Raw genomic sequence first — 15218 nt, forward strand, 5'->3', positions numbered from 1 at the left:
CATTTCTCTAAGAATATTTCTGCTTCTGCAGTTGGTAAATAAGAGAATTTTCTAAACATTTCTAGTTGGTTTTTTAACTGTTATAAATCCATCTTCCATGATTTTCTCTTCAGCCTTTTAAAGTAATTTCTTTTCACAGGCTAAACCGCCTCCTGGCATTATAAGAACCACTAGGAAAAGTGGTTCTTTATTTGTTCCTGAGTTCTTTCTTTTCTGGTTCCTGGGGTTCTTTTGTGTAATACCCTGGGACTCTTTATGAAAGAAATGCGTAGGAAGGGAGGGAATCTGGCAGTTGTCATGTCCTTTGGGTTAACGACTGTTGAAGGTGAATTGGGACGTGTGGTCTGCCCCAAAGGGCAGGTGCATTTCCCTTGTGTTGCAGTCATTGTCAAAGTGGAAGTAAGATTTCTTCCCGAAGCCTTACTTCAGGAGTGCAAGGACAGCACACTGAGTAGGCCAGAGCACCTGAGGCACATGAATGATGCCTGAGTTTGGACCAGTGAAAGAACAGCTCTGCTCTGGGGCTGCCAGAGGCCAGGCTCAGTGTGCGTGAGACTGGGGCAGTTTCCTAATCTCTTGAGTTTCAGTGATGGGAGCCCTCCAATAGCCATGTCAGGCCTCTTCCACTGTGTCATAACTGCAGTGTCTTATTTAATCCTTACCACAGCCATGTGGGACAGAGATAAGTACCCCATTTTACAGATGAGGAAACTGAGGCCTAGAGTAACTTGCCTGGGATTACAGACTAGGATTTAAGCATAGGGTCTTTCTGATCCCAGTCTTAACTGCTGGGTAGCACAGCTTCTAAATGTAATCAGTGCCAGGCATTTTACATATATAAACTCTAACATTCCCTGTAACCCTGCAAGGTAAGCAGCATGACTGTCATTTTTATAGACGGAGAAACTAAGGTGCAGAGCAGGTACCAAGTGCTTGAAGCTAGCTACGCAGGTAATCAAAGATGGAACCAGAGTGCTGGTGGCCTTTCCACTCTGCCATTTTTCCTCTTGTCTCCTGTGATCCTGATGTCTCTAGCGGAGAGCCTCTCCTGTTGGTTCCAGACCTTTTGCCTTGTGAAATCACAGCGTCTGCTAGAGAACTGTGATGTTAGGGTATCTGGGAGCCCTCGACCGCAGCCCTGGAGACCGTAGGGCTGCAGAGCTTTTTTTGAACTCTGTCCCTGGCTCCCTGCGGCTAGTGAGCCATCACACGTTGACCAGCCGCAGGTGCTGCTGCTGAGTGGGACCTGGTCTTCAGCCTGGACCGGGCAGCAGTGCTGCAGCTGTTTGGAAATCCCCCCTGGCTCCTGTCCGAGCCACGCGGGGGCGGCTGGCTGTCGCTCCATTGATTTTTTTCCTCCAGAGCTGGGGGTGGCAGCTTGGAAAACGTTCAGCTGTTTACAATTCAGCTTATGTACACTTTAGCTGGGGAGTGTGGGTGAGTCAGAAGGCCCGCTCCCTCTGCCGGTGTCCTAAGAGACAGCCTGAGAGTCAGCTGTATGGTAATGGCCGCCAGGGAGGAGGAGGAGCCCCCCCCCACCCCCCGCCAGACCCAGATGCTTAGGATCCAGGAAGCCTGTCTGCTCTCCAGTCCTCTTAACCCAGACTCAACAAGGTCGCTCCGCAGTGACACCGAGGCACGTCTGAGGCAACCTGGCCCAGCTTCCCTTTCATTGGGCCGCCACCTCCCTGGCAGGCACCAGGTATGGAGCCAGGGCCTTGGCCCTCCTGTGACTCGGCAAAGCGCCCCAAAGGGATCCTCCTGTCACAGCCCTTTCTTCCCTCTCGGGAGAGGCCCCTAAGAGCAGAAGTGCTCCGAGGGGCAGGGTGATGAGGGCACCTGTGTGAGACAGCCACGGCCTGCTGTGCGTCCGGGAGCCAGGGGCTTTTCGTGGGTCTGACAGTAATTCGGTCCTTGGCAGAATTGCAAACGCTCCAAGCATCTGGCATTGGTACCTCCAGCCTTCTGGTTCTCAGGAGGGACCCTGGGTGGGAAGGGGCCTACACTTTTCCCACCTGTCTAAGGGCTTCTTTTGTGCTCGCTTTAGAAGGTGCTCTTCCGGATTAGGTGGCGCCCGCTCTCGCCTCGATTCTAAAATGCACACTTTTAACTGTGCACCCTTTCCTCCTCTGGGAAGTTACGATGTTAGACCCAAGGCCCTTCTGACTCCAGCCCTCTGTGATCTAGTCCCCCGTCCAAAACGTCCACTCTTCATGCCGCAGTCCTCCCACCAAACCTCATCCCTAGATTGGGAGGAAAGCTGTCTGCTTCTCTAAGTGATTCACAGCCAGGTGTGCATGGCCACAGGTGTATATTTGCATTTTAAAGCAGGTTGTTAACCAAATGAATCTCTTTAATGGAATACTCTGTCAGGGTCCCAGGACAGAGCTGCCATTCCTCCTTCCCTCTCTCTTCCCTCTCTCCCCCCTCCCTCTATTCTTTCAACAAATTGGTGCTTAATGAGATATCTTACCTCCCTCACTTTCAGAGCAGCACTGATTTCTTTAGGGGCCCAAATATAACTAATGAGATTGTAAAGGGAGGCCACAGCCTTTCCAGAGGGCTCAGCCCTCAGCTTGCCGTGCTGTGTTAGCACCAGGTGCATCTGGTCTGTGTCAGCTGCTCCCTGTCTGGGATGTGGCTTCCCTGGGCGTCACTTTGCAGGTGCTCCCCTCAGGGTCTCTCTGGAGCAGGCAGTTCTTTAGGAATCCTGCTGTCACCCCTCCTGGCCACGTGACTGGCCTGCTAAGCTCAGGCACAGTGAGCCGGACGTCAGAGCCAGGGGCCTGGAGAGAACGCTCTGTGTTGTATAAGCGACCTTGTTTTGCCATTTGTCGAGCAGAATTTGTTGCAGGCAAATGATCCATGCTATCACCTATTCTGCTTCCTTGAATCCTTTATTAACTTCATTAGCTTTGTCTTTCTCCTGCTGCTGCCAAGCAAGGGTAGTTAGAAGTCTTGTAAATTAAAATACCCCTTTCTCCTCATGTCTGGAGAAAGTGGAAATAGCTACTGGCCACGTTGAAGGGTAGAGGGAAAGGCTCTGCTTGCCCTTCATTTCCTCTGAAGTCAGGTCTTCAAGGCGACTTATTTTAGGGGCAAATAGAATGAGTGGCCAGGTCATCTGAAATACCCACAATAAATGTTAGTACTGAACGATATTTCAGCATAACTGACGATTTTTGCCTTACCTGTGCTTATAAAGAGCACCATAACTGGTTCCGAAGCGGCCCAGATGGCGCGTGGCTGGAGCCAGCCTGACCTCTGTCCTCAGTGGGCAGGAAAGCTCGGCCTCTCTGGGCATCTACCTCCTGGCCCCGGGGGTGGGGCCGTTTTTATAGGCGTCTCCGGCCTCTGCCTCTAGAGGTCATCACGCCTTTCCAAATGCCTGGAGCCAGTATCAGTGTTTCAAAGGGACCAGGGAACCCAGAGCTGCAGCCTTTAGGGCCAATTTAATGCTGTATCTCCCTTCTGCTGAGGAAATCCTCACTCAAACAGGAAGAACTGGGCTAAGGAATAGCTCTCATTCTTCTTTATAGCCAGGTACCCAGAAATGCCACCCCCGTAGGCAGGCACCAGCCCAGCTGCTCCCTCTCGTCATTATCACCTCATAAAGTGATGTGCCAGTCTCAGCTGGTGACCGGTTGCTGTCGGAAGAGTAAGGAGATCTGTACGCTGGTCAAGAGTGAAGACGGAGCCCAGGGGTTCCCCCATGCTCCAGCTCAGCAGCCGTTAAATGGCTATTATATATTGGACGCTGGGTTAGCCCTGAAGATACAGATGAGACCGAGACAGCCCCCACCTAACGGCACCTGCTTTGCCTAGCAGAGGAGACCGGCCCTGTAGCAGATAATTTCACAAACTGGGCCACCACTGGAGGGGTCCTTCCTGTTTTAATCCAGTCCCTATAAGGGCTGTTTCTGCCAGCGCCTGTGAGACCAGATTGAGAAGCGACCTACAAGGTTGAGGCCTATGTTATGTAACAACTCCCCCAGAACACATTGTTTTGTTCATTCTGATCCAAATACTTAGCCCTTTGTGGTCAGCTTCAATTGAAGGCTAGATTCTACTTCCCCCTTCCACCACCACCACTGAAGCTTGGCTTTATTTCCCTCCTGCAGCCTCTCCTACTCAGGGTGTCCTGGCCTCCACCTTTCAGATCCAGGTAGCTAACTCTGTATGAAGGCATTTGAGACCTGTGGGCAACCCGGCAGCACTTACAGCCCCGGGACTGGTCAAGGGAATTGAGTAAGGAAGAATTCCAAAGATAGAGAATTTCTTTGTCTCTGTCTTCCATCTGGCCTCAGGGCCAACAGGGCAGGATTCTGCAAGTTTAAGCTGCTTTCCCTTAAGCAGGCTGCAAAGCAGTCTGGGAGAACGGGAAGCAGATTAAATTAATCTCAGTGAGCTGAGCTTGGCAGGGGGTGAGATTGTATATGGTCATTCCAGAAATAGCCCAGACTCCTCTGTGACTAAAGCACATGATAAGGTATTGCCTACAAGATGACTGCAAAGCGCAATAGCTGCAAACCTTTGTACAGTCGCAAAACGCTCTCCCTTCCGTCCCTTGGATTCTGTGTCTCCTGTAACCTGGCCCAGAGGTATAGTGGAGAGTGATAGCTTATAATGTTGTGGTGAAGGGGTTTATTAGTTTGTTATCTTGCTTAATAAGATCCTTTTTTGAAAACTTAGATTCCCAAAAAGTCTTTTTCCTCCCAGAGTTAAGTATTGGCTCTGTAGCCTCTGAGCTCGTGAATGTCTCTGTTGGCTCCTGTATTTGGCACGAGGAAGGACTCTGACCTCAGGAGCCCCCGCCTCGTCTTGCAGTGTACGTTAGTAGGCACAGATCTGAGAGACAGGAGGGAAGGGGATAGAGGGGGCAAGGAGAAGAGTCGAACAAGGTTGGAGAGATCCCATAAAAGGAGACAGGGTATCAGCAGCTGTTTGGTGATAAATATCAGTGAAAAGAGGGAGGTGGGCTTGATCCCAGAATTCAGAGGAGAATGGATTAATTCCATAGAAGTATGATAAACTAAAACAAGGGAGTCACTCATTGCCCTCCATCTGTGCTCTCAGCGAGGAACGAGATTGTGTTCGAAAGAAACAAAACAAAACTCTTACCAACAGGATCTCTTGGATCAATACACTTGATATATTATGTTACTATTGACGGAGTACCTGACTTTAAAAGATGCTGGCAAAGAAGACCTAGGGTGATGATGAATTTGCAACCTTTTATATAAGAAGTCATCAAAGGAGCAGAGGGAGTGTGGCCTGGAGGAGAGAACGTAAACTGGGCTCATAAGTGACATCCTTCATGACACCAAGAGCGTTTCTTGAGTGTTTCCCAGTGTGCTAGCACTGCATTGCTATTCATTTTCTCATTTAGTCCTTGTAGCAACACTAAAGGGTAGGTCTTATTATTGTCTGTATTTTACAGCTGGAGAAACCAAGGGTCAGAGACAGAAGAGGACTTGTCCCTAATCCACTTGAGTGATAGAGACCAGTCTCTAAGCCAGGTCTAAGCCTGTGTTTTTGCCCATTATACAAATAAGATTAGCCTTGTTCTGTGTGGTCCTAAGGAATAGAACCAGGGTAAGGGGACAGAAATTAACAGAAGATAGATTTTTGGCTCATTATAAGGAAGAACTTATTAATTGAACTGCCCAAGTTGGGAACAGACTACTTCAGAGGTAGTGAGTTCCTTTGTCATTTAGAGGTATTCAAACAAATGCCAGAAAATCACTGGGTGGGACTATTATAGGGAAGGGTCAAGCATTGGTAAGAAGTTGAACAAGACTTTCTAATCTTGTGATTCTATAATCTGTACAGTAGCTCATTAGCGAAGCCAGGGAATATTTTACTAGGCTCTAATCAGAGGGGAATAGCCATCATCTAAAAATAGGATTTTAACTTACATAGTAAGCTTTCTATTTTAACAACATTTATTCATTATTTTAAATAAAATATAGATTGTTTCTTTGCATATTTAAAATACTTTAAAATATACAAGCAAAAATATAATTATGTAAATATAGACTGAAATATTTAAAATTTAAAAGCAAAGAAACTTAATTTGATTGATTGTATAATTAACTCAGTCCTCCTAGTTATTCATGGATTGTTAAGGAAAGATTTTTTTTTTCTAGTTCCCAAACACCTTTACAATTTTAGAAAGACTGATTCTAACGGAGAAATTTTCCATCCCTATAGAAAGGTCAAAAATGTCAAACAATTTTTTTCAAAGGACTATAAACACGTAAACGAATTTTTCTAACTTGCTGGTATGACTGTGTCTCCAAAAAAATTAATTTTAAAAAAATCTCATTAATCACATCTCTGAGGTAACTCCTGCTCAGCTCTGAAATTTATTATAGTTGAATTACAGAGGTCTGAGTACTGAAGGCATGTGTCATGGCCAACTGTTTTTTTTTAACAAAAAAGATTTATCCCCGTTTACTGCACATTAGGACTACTAGTAAGAAAATGAGCCCGTTATAAACCTTTTCTAAAATGAGTTTATTTTGATTTCTCCATGCCACATAATTAGGCATCGTGAATTCCTGTTCTGTGGTGGGATTTTTAGATCTTTAACATGAAATAAGAGCATCTTCATATAAATTTTGTGCAAAAATTACTTAGCTAATAAATATACTGAAATTCTTTTTAAAGTGTGTAATACATACATTCACACTGGGTTATGCTTACTGTCAGTAGGCTTGTTGCAATAAAGAAATGGCTTTTTCTTTCTTTTCTTCTTTCTTTTTTTTTTTAGGAAGTTCCAGGTTAAAGGCAACCTCAGCTTCACACAGTTGGCGGTGGTAGAGAATGGCCCTGGGAAGGGGGGGTGGGGAAAGAGTTAAAAAAGTGACGAGAGGAAAGTTGCTTCTAAAACAGTGAAACAACTCAGGAGAGGTACTGTTTGGAGTGGAGGAAAGGGGGTCCCTTGTGGTGTGGTTCTGTAAAGGCACCTCATCATACTTACTGGAGCTCTGTCAGGCTCTTCAGAGAAAGGCTGGCAGGCCCGTGGAGAGGAAATCTTAAGCAAGGCTCTCCTTGGAGGGGAGGAGTCTCTGGTTGGCTGAGAATCAGATTGGCTGTGGAGCTGAGAACTGGACAAGAGGCTTGATTGGGAGCAGGAGACCTGCAGGGACAGCATAGAAAACCTCAGCTCTGCTTAGGGGCTTCCTCGGTGGAGAAACAGAATACACGCATGTCTTAATGCAGTGATCCCAAATAACCAGTCTCCGATTAGGCAGATCTGTGTTAAAATGTTTACGTGGGGTTCAGTACTTTGACATTTCACAGCACGCTTAAAATCTAACCCTTTCCTGAGGAACCTCGTAGAAGGTTCATTTATCCTCTCTGCCCCAGACCCTGTCATGCCCCAAGCCCTATACCTAGTTCAGCTTTTCATCTTGGTTTTAGATGTCACCTTGAATACATTTTCTCCCTTGAGCAGAATGTTAACTTGTTTGTCCAGATCAATATTGACCAAGGTCTTAACTCCTCAAAGGCAGAATTCTTGCCTGTGTAACCTGGTTGGACTATTCTTAGCACAGTTGGGAAATTAAGAAAACACTGCTGGCGGATGAGCTGCATTGTTGCAGAACAGACTGTAGTCTCACTTGGTGGTGGGTCCACTGAGACTGTACCACTTTTGAATGGGTCACTGGGGGAGGGGACTGCTTGGTTTGCATCGTCGGGCAGTGTTGAGTCCCTGCTCTGCTACTGGCCTAGACCTGGTTCTGACCGCCCCCCCCCACTTGTGTTTTCCTGCTTTCCCTTGTACAGAGACAGGGCAGGGCATTGTTCATGCACTGACCGACCTCAGCAGCCCCGGCATGACCTCAGGGAACGGAAACTCTGCCTCCAGCATCACCGGCACTGCCCCCCAGAATGGTGAGAATAAACCACCACAGGCCATTGTGAAACCCCAAATCCTGACGCATGTTATCGAAGGGTTTGTGATCCAGGAGGGGGCGGAGCCTTTCCCGGTACGGACTACTTCTTTTCCCCTCTTTTTTTTTTTTTTTTAATAAGTATACTTTGGATGTGTATTAGAATAGCTTTACATTTCCATGTAAAATTTCTGAAAATGTGAAAAATTTGCTCTTTCCTTGCTAATTTTCCCCCAAAGGAATATCAGAGCCATTTGCTTTCTAGGATTGAGTGTCTTCCTAAGGTCCAGAAGGGGTCAGTGATTAAGAATAATTGGCAAGACCCCTTGGTTGGAAGTTTCCACACAGACTCAGCCGTGTCCCTGCCTGGTGAAATGCGAACCCCTTGGTTAGAAGGGGTTCACATTGGGGTATTTGGTGCTGCAGGGTGATGGACTTTGGCATTCGGGTGTGAATGCCACAACCCCCAAATGGCAACACGTTGGCTGGTTAGAGAGCAAAAGGAAGCTGTGTAGAAGAGAATTCTCAAGATCTATCTGAATGGAAGACAAGCGAACAGAGTTACAGCCTGAAGCTTCTTTTCTGGGGACAGAGCCTTGAAAGGGGAGTGAATGAGGGGCACTCCAGAAAGGGGCACTTCATCAAGTGTCTCCAATTAAAGCATAAGACCAAGGGGAAACACAGAAGAATCAAGAAAATGGCTCATTAGAACAGCGCCCAGAGCCAGTAGTGCACAGTGTGACTTGGTGAGACAGGTGGCCTGCTCTCTAGGTGGGAAGAGCCCAGAGCCAGGTGCACGCCAGCCTCTCTTGTGGTAAACTTAACTGGCTGTTAGAGATACAACATCTTCATGGGAGGCCATCTATCTTTTGCACATTCTTTGGATCCACGAGTGGTGTGAATAGTCAGCCGAAGCCCCTGGGCTTGATTAACTGAGATGGGTGGACTGCCCTTCTAAAATGCCAAAAGACAAAAATGCCAAGACAGGTTCTTGTCCTCTTTCCCTCTGGAGGTCGGTCAAGGCCTGGGGCACCTTAGCTATAAGTAGCTCTAGCCCTGTCACATACCTTCCCTCATTAGACTAGGTCCTCCCTTTGGCCCCCTAGAGAAGCTCCAGAACCCAGCTGATCTCACAGGATCGATGCTGATTGGACAGCAGCCCCAGCATCGCTCAAGAGATCTGGCAACCAGGTGGCCTGCACAAAAGGCAACAAAAGGAGTGCACCAAAGAGTGAATCAGCTAGTCTGGGATCCTGGCACCACCGAGGGCCTTTGCTTTCCGGTGTGGCCCAGCGTCCGCGTTTTCCTCTTCTCCTCCGTGGCTGCCTGTCCCTCTGGCTCGGGTAGGGCAGTGGTAAGGGAGAGAACAGTAAGGCATCCAGGAATGGCGGCTGGGTCTGTGTGTCACACATACAGTCACACACAGCCTCAGCTGTGTTCCTGCCCCACGATGCGTGAGTGCTGGGGCCTGGCCCTTGTCCTGGTGCTGCGGGAAACCTGATCCCTGCCTCCATCTCTATCCCCTAGATGCTTGGAAAAGTAGATATTCTCCTGACCTCCTAAGCCATCCATTGGTCCTGGGTTGAAGCCATTTCCATCCCTGTGCTTTGGTGGTCATCGGCATCTTGCCTCTTGAGCTAAACAGCAAAACGGGCCTTGAGCAGGGTGTACCTGGATGGTGATACAGGGGCGGGCATCTGTGCCTGGGTGCTTTATACATGTAATTTTGATGAGGCTGGATGGCAAGGAAGCATGCCCACCTGACCCTCATGGCCTCCATGTTGCCTTGTCCCCTAGGTGGGACGCTCATCCCTGCTGGTGGGGAATCTCAAGAAGAAGTATGCACAGGGGTTCTTGCCTGAGAAACTTCCGCAGCAGGACCATACCACCACCACTGACTCAGAGATGGAGGAGCCCTATCTGCAAGGTAGCGTCTCAGACCCTGGATGCTGGGGCTTCTGGCGGGGCTGAACAGGACTCAGCAAGGCTGGAAGGTCCTTTCCTAGTATCCACGGAGGGGCTCTGAGCCGGGGAGCGTGTGAACATGTCAGCTGACCAGACTGCCCTGTCCTGTGCCCGCTCAGCCCTGTCCCTAGAAAACGGACGGCAGTTCCTGCCCCTGGGGAACTGAGTGTGCTCTGCCTGTCTCCAGCCCCACTCCTGCCAGCCCCAGGATTCCAAGAGCGGCTTTGCCCGCGTGAGTCACTCGCCAGTTGTAGGCCTGCAGGAGCAGCCCCAGGTGGCTCGTGCCCTTCCTCTACCACCTCAGGAGCCTGCACTCAGGACGGGGGCCAGCGAGGGCTGCACTTGCCACACGAGCCACCGACTAAGTGGAGGCGGGATGGGACGCCCACATAGGCTGCAGAACTCCTGGGCTCTGTTACCCAGGCCGGCAGCCAACTGGACACCTCAAGGGAAGGGCGGGGTAGTTCCAGACCAGTGGTGACAGCATTGAAGCTTTCCCTGTGAGCCGCCTGTTCTCTTCCAGGGTCCTAAAGAGGGCCGCTGGTTCTTCCCCACCCGTGCTTTGCCTCACAGTCCTTACAAGCAGAAACTGCTGGGTGTCCAGGGGCCGTCTTTGGACACCTTCGGGTACTTTCCGGGGTGAGACCACAGCCCTTCCAAAAATAGCGACAAAGCAGTTTGGCACTCTCCAAGCCGCTGCTGCAGGCAGGACAGAGCAGTGGCCCGGGGTGGGGCTGTGGGCAGTCCTGTGGGGACTACTCCTTGTCCGTGCTTACCGATTTTCATGCTTTTCAGAATCCAAAGAGGAGGGTACTCCCCTTAAACTCAAGTGTGAGCTCTGTGGCCGGGTGGACTTTGCCTACAAGTTCAAGCGTTCCAAGCGCTTCTGCTCCATGGCTTGTGCAAAAAGGTGAGCGCCTCAGCCCCTTCCCTTTTCTTGGGATTGCGCCTTGGTACCCAGCTCCTTATTTCCGTGACCTGCCTGGAAGCAGCATCCCGTCACTCGTTCACCAAAGAACTCCCATGAGCAGAGCAGGGCAGGCGGCAAGGGTCCAAGGGAAGGAAGCAGCATGTAGCTTGTTGGGCCCTCCTGGGTCCTACTGGCACCCGCCCTCGGCAGCTCCCATCTCCTTAGGGTTTACCGAAGCCTCCACCGGAAGCTCTGCCCAGAGCCACTGCGCTGGCTACAGACGTTTCCTTTGTGAGCGTTCGCGCAGCTTAGAAGACAGATGATCACAGTAAACACCGACGTTGTTTACTGTGGACCGGCTGCGTGTGAGTCTCTGTGCTGGGTGTTAATATGCATCACGTCATCTGATCTTCAAAGTAATACTGTGGGGCAGGTATTGCTATCATGCCCTTTATACATGTTAGGAAACTGAGGCACCAAGGAGAAGTAATTGCGCCTAAAGCCTTCGAGCTGGGGATCTAGACTTGCTGACTCTAAGCCCGGAGTGATCCTTGTGCCGAGAGGGAAGAGGCCTGAGCCCCCAGAAGAGAGGAGCTCTCTAGGCCCCAGGCAGAGACGCCCTGCACACCAGCCGGAGTAGGGCTGTCCGCAGCCCTCCCTCCCCGCAGGCTGCGCTGGAGGGCCTCCCGCACCTTTGTGACGCTCTGCCAAGCTGTCCTCTGTCAGGATGGAGGACACTAGTTTCCCAGCCCCGGTGATACGTGGAGTGGAATGTAGCAGCCCTGAGTTCTTACCGTGATCCGAGTTGTGCCAGGCACTTTGCACACGTTAGCTTATGTTACTGCCAGACCGGTTACAGAAAGTGAGTGGTCTCCTCCCCAGCGCTAGATAAGGAAACTGAGGGGCTAAGTGACTTGCCCAGACCCACACAGCTAGTACTGAGTGATGGACTTAGGACTGGGACGAGGAGGCAGACGCAGATTTTGCCAAGTATCTTGGCTGCTCTTCCTCCTCCTGGGCCATTCGCCCTGCGACTGCCCTGACCGCCCTTGTTCCCCTGGCTCTGGCAGGTACAATGTGGGATGCACCAAACGAGTGGGCCTTTTCCACTCGGACCGGAGCAAGCTGCAGAAGGCGGGAGCCACAACCCATAACCGCCGTCGGGCCAGCAAAGCCAGTCTGCCAACACTTACCAAGGATACCAAGAAGCAGGTGAGAGGCTGGCGGAGCCTGAAGCTCGTGCTCTCGGGTCCCCACCAACTTCCCTTCCTAACACGACCCGGGACGCCCGCCGTCCTTTTCCGCTGATCTGTCAGGTCAAGCCGTCTCCCCGTGTCCCTTCATAGGTCCCTTCATTTAGACCCATGGGTGCTTCAACTTTCCCTCCTCCGTGACCTTGCCCCGACTTCACCCCTTTCTTCCAGTTTGCCTCCATCCTTGACTTCCGGGGCTCCCCTGCCTGAAGAGACAGGCTGTCCCAGGTAGCACCTGCCTTCCGAGGAGGGCTAGGTGAGAGGCAGCCGACACCCTTTACTTCCCCTCCTTGTTGCCTCTCTGAACATCAGAGCACTGAGTCCTTGAAGGTCTCTACCAGGAACGTGGGTATTTATTTGTTCATTAAGTATGTTTTAGCACTGGCTGTATGTCAGGAGCTGTTAGGCACTAAATCTCTTAAGTTGTGCTCCAGGAACTCAGAGCCTAGTATGATGCTTCAGACCTTCTGTGTATTTTGCTGTTTATCGTTATTGTTTTGGCCATAAACCTCTTTAAGAATCTGATGAAAGCTGCAGTCCAACATAGACACACACAAGAAAATTTACATGCTATTTCAGGTGGTTTACAGACCATCCCCCTAAACCCACAGAGCCCTGGTTAAAACCCCACATCTAGAGGAAAGAACAGACGTAGAATCAGATCGTTGTAGCATAGTGTGGTATGTGCTCCAGTACTGGCACTGACTCTGCTTAGGATCCGAGAGGGGACATGGCAAAAGAGGCTTTTTGATCTCGAATTCAGATACATAGTAGCAGACCACGTAGAAAAGGGAGAATATACCTGCCTTTGCCCAGCGCTCTGTTGGAGGTGTTTTATGCCCCCATCCTGAAGAAAACCGTTTCTCTGTGCTCCCAGCCAGCAGGCACTGTGCCCCTCTCGGTTGCTGCCGCACTGCAGCTAACACACAGCCAGGAAGACTCCAGCCGTTGCTCCGACAACTCAAGCTACGAGGAGCCCCTGTCACCCATCTCAGCCAGCTCATCCACCTCCCGCCGGCGACAAGGCCAGCGGGACCTGGAGCTCCCTGACGTGCACATGCGGGACCTGGTGGGCATGGGGCACCACTTCCTGCCAAGCGAGCCCACCAAATGGAATGTGGAAGATGTCTACGAATTCATCCGCTCTCTGCCAGGTAAGGTCCTTGGAAGTTCCACGCCTGCCTGGAGTAGCAAGGAAAGCGAGGGTGTGAGAGACCTCACCTGCCGCCACCAGGAGAGACCGGGCAGTTCAAGGAGAGGCTTGGGTTCAGGAACGGGGTGCGGGGTGGGGGGCAGAGATGAGTAGGAGGAGGTGCCTGCTGGTAAGAGCTCACATTCTAGCACGGAGCGCCGAGTGTAATGTTCCGTGGCTATAATCTGCCGTATCTGTGGGCTCGGTGAGGGGCCTGTGTGAAGGTGATGACCTGACCAACCCTGTGTGTCTCCGGGGCGAGTTGGGAGGGGCGTCAAGTGGGAGTGGTGGAAATCGGTCAAGGAGAACGTTAGGACGAAGAACGTTTACACTGAGTGACGGTGGACAAGCAGGCCTGTGCCGGATGGAGAGACGGCATCAGGGAGCAGCCTAAGCAGAGACACGCAAGCACGTAAAGGAACCGGTAGCTGCACGTGACCCTGGGTGCGCAGTGCCGGTGGTCTCGAAGGTAGGATCTAGAAATGAACCTTGAAAGACCTCCCATCTGCACGGCTGCACTCGTCGGGACCAGAGCTTCTCCACTGTTTCTTCTGCCAGTCTCACCCAGCCACTGACCAGGTCAGGCGGTGGTGACCATAAGCCCGTTCACTCAGAGACCAAAGTGGGAGATAGTGGTTAAGAGCAGGCTTCGGAGTTAAACAGAACTGGGCTCAAATCCTGGCTCTGCCACTTAACCCAGCGTATCATCTATTGCTGCGTCCCCCAGATTTGTTACCGCACAGGTCATGTGGATAAGGAATGCAGGAGCGGTTTAGGTGGGCAGTTCTGCCATGGGCATTCTTAGGAGGTTGCGATGAGGATGTCGGCCAAGGCCAGCCAAGGCCATGTGAAGGGTCACCTGGGGCTGTCAGATCTGCCAGGGTGCCTCACTCACACGCTTCCCAGGGAACGTGTGGCTGCTGGCAGGAGGCCTCGGTCACTCTCCCACGGGTCTCTTCAGAACGCTCACGCTTGAGTGTTCTCGTGACGTGCAGCCAGTTGTCCCCCCAGGGGGTGATCCAAGAGAGCAAGGTGGAAGCCACCCACCATGCCCTTTACGATCTAGCCTCAGAAATCACATTCTGTCACTTCAACAATATCTTGCTGACCACACAGGTCACCCCATTCATTGTGAGGGACTCATGAAAGCATGAAAGGGAAGCAAGGATTATTGGGAGCTACTTGGAGGCCCATAGTTCACCCCAGTGATTCATGTTCCTCCCTCATGCAAAATACCCTCACGCCTACCCGAGGCCCCACAAGTTTCATCCCATTACAGCGGAGGTTCGAGGTCCAGGATCTCGGCATCTAACACAGGTCCAGGCACGGATGAGGCTCACTGGGTCCAGCTCCTCAGGGATGATTCAATCTGCAGACCTGGGAACGAGGAACGGGTTATCCACTTCCCTCCACAAACCTAGGATATGGTGGGATGGGCATCGGGTAACCACGGTAGACGTGCCCATTCAGGATGCCCCGTTCAAGAAGGGAGAACACAGGAGGCTACAGGAGTCACCAGTCCATACCAGGGCATGTGTTGGCATTTCCTTGGTTAGGACTCAAAGCCCGGAGTGATTCTCTTTCGCTCTTGGTTCCACCCTGAGTCATCCTTCCTTTCCCATGAAAGGCAGCCTGTGGAGTTGTTTTCTCAGCCTACTTCCTGCTGCTTTTATTTCACATTACCTCTGATCCTTTCCGTCCATGTGAGCAGTGTTTCTGCCAGACGATTCTCTCTTACTCTTTGTGGGCTTTTTATGAATGTTCTCCAACAATGTCTTCAAGACAAGCCTTACTCCACATTAGGTTTCTTCTGAAGCCGAGGGACAGTGCCCTTAACAGTCTGAGGAGCTGGGCCGTTGAATGGAGAGGCTCTGTGAGGCACGCCCATAAAATCCTGAGAGCGCGTTTGATCCAACAGTTCTCTGAGGCGGCACCTTAGAGCTTTCTGCGGTCTTAACAAAAGATTTAAGTCACCCCCGCAGTTTCGTCTTTAGACT

The 15218-nt window shown here is 50.8% G+C and overlaps 1 protein-coding gene across 2 annotated transcripts in view; it reads left to right on the top strand.

Annotated features, from left to right (window-relative positions):
- Positions 1 to 15218, top strand: part of PHC2 (polyhomeotic homolog 2) — a 104786-nt gene that overhangs the window by 86993 nt on the left and 2575 nt on the right. For both annotated transcript variants that reach the window (XM_024765264.1, XM_024765263.1), the window contains 5 exons: positions 7795 to 7997; positions 9699 to 9828; positions 10662 to 10776; positions 11847 to 11988; positions 12907 to 13183. In XM_024765264.1, the coding sequence (XP_024621032.1) occupies positions 7795 to 7997; positions 9699 to 9828; positions 10662 to 10776; positions 11847 to 11988; positions 12907 to 13183 (867 nt within the window). The remainder of the gene's footprint in view (positions 1 to 7794; positions 7998 to 9698; positions 9829 to 10661; positions 10777 to 11846; positions 11989 to 12906; positions 13184 to 15218) is intronic.

The sequence above is a fragment of the Neophocaena asiaeorientalis genome, unplaced genomic scaffold (assembly GCF_003031525.2).
Source record: "Neophocaena asiaeorientalis asiaeorientalis breed wild unplaced genomic scaffold, Neophocaena_asiaeorientalis_V1.1 scaffold409, whole genome shotgun sequence".
NCBI lineage: Eukaryota > Metazoa > Chordata > Mammalia > Artiodactyla > Phocoenidae > Neophocaena > Neophocaena asiaeorientalis.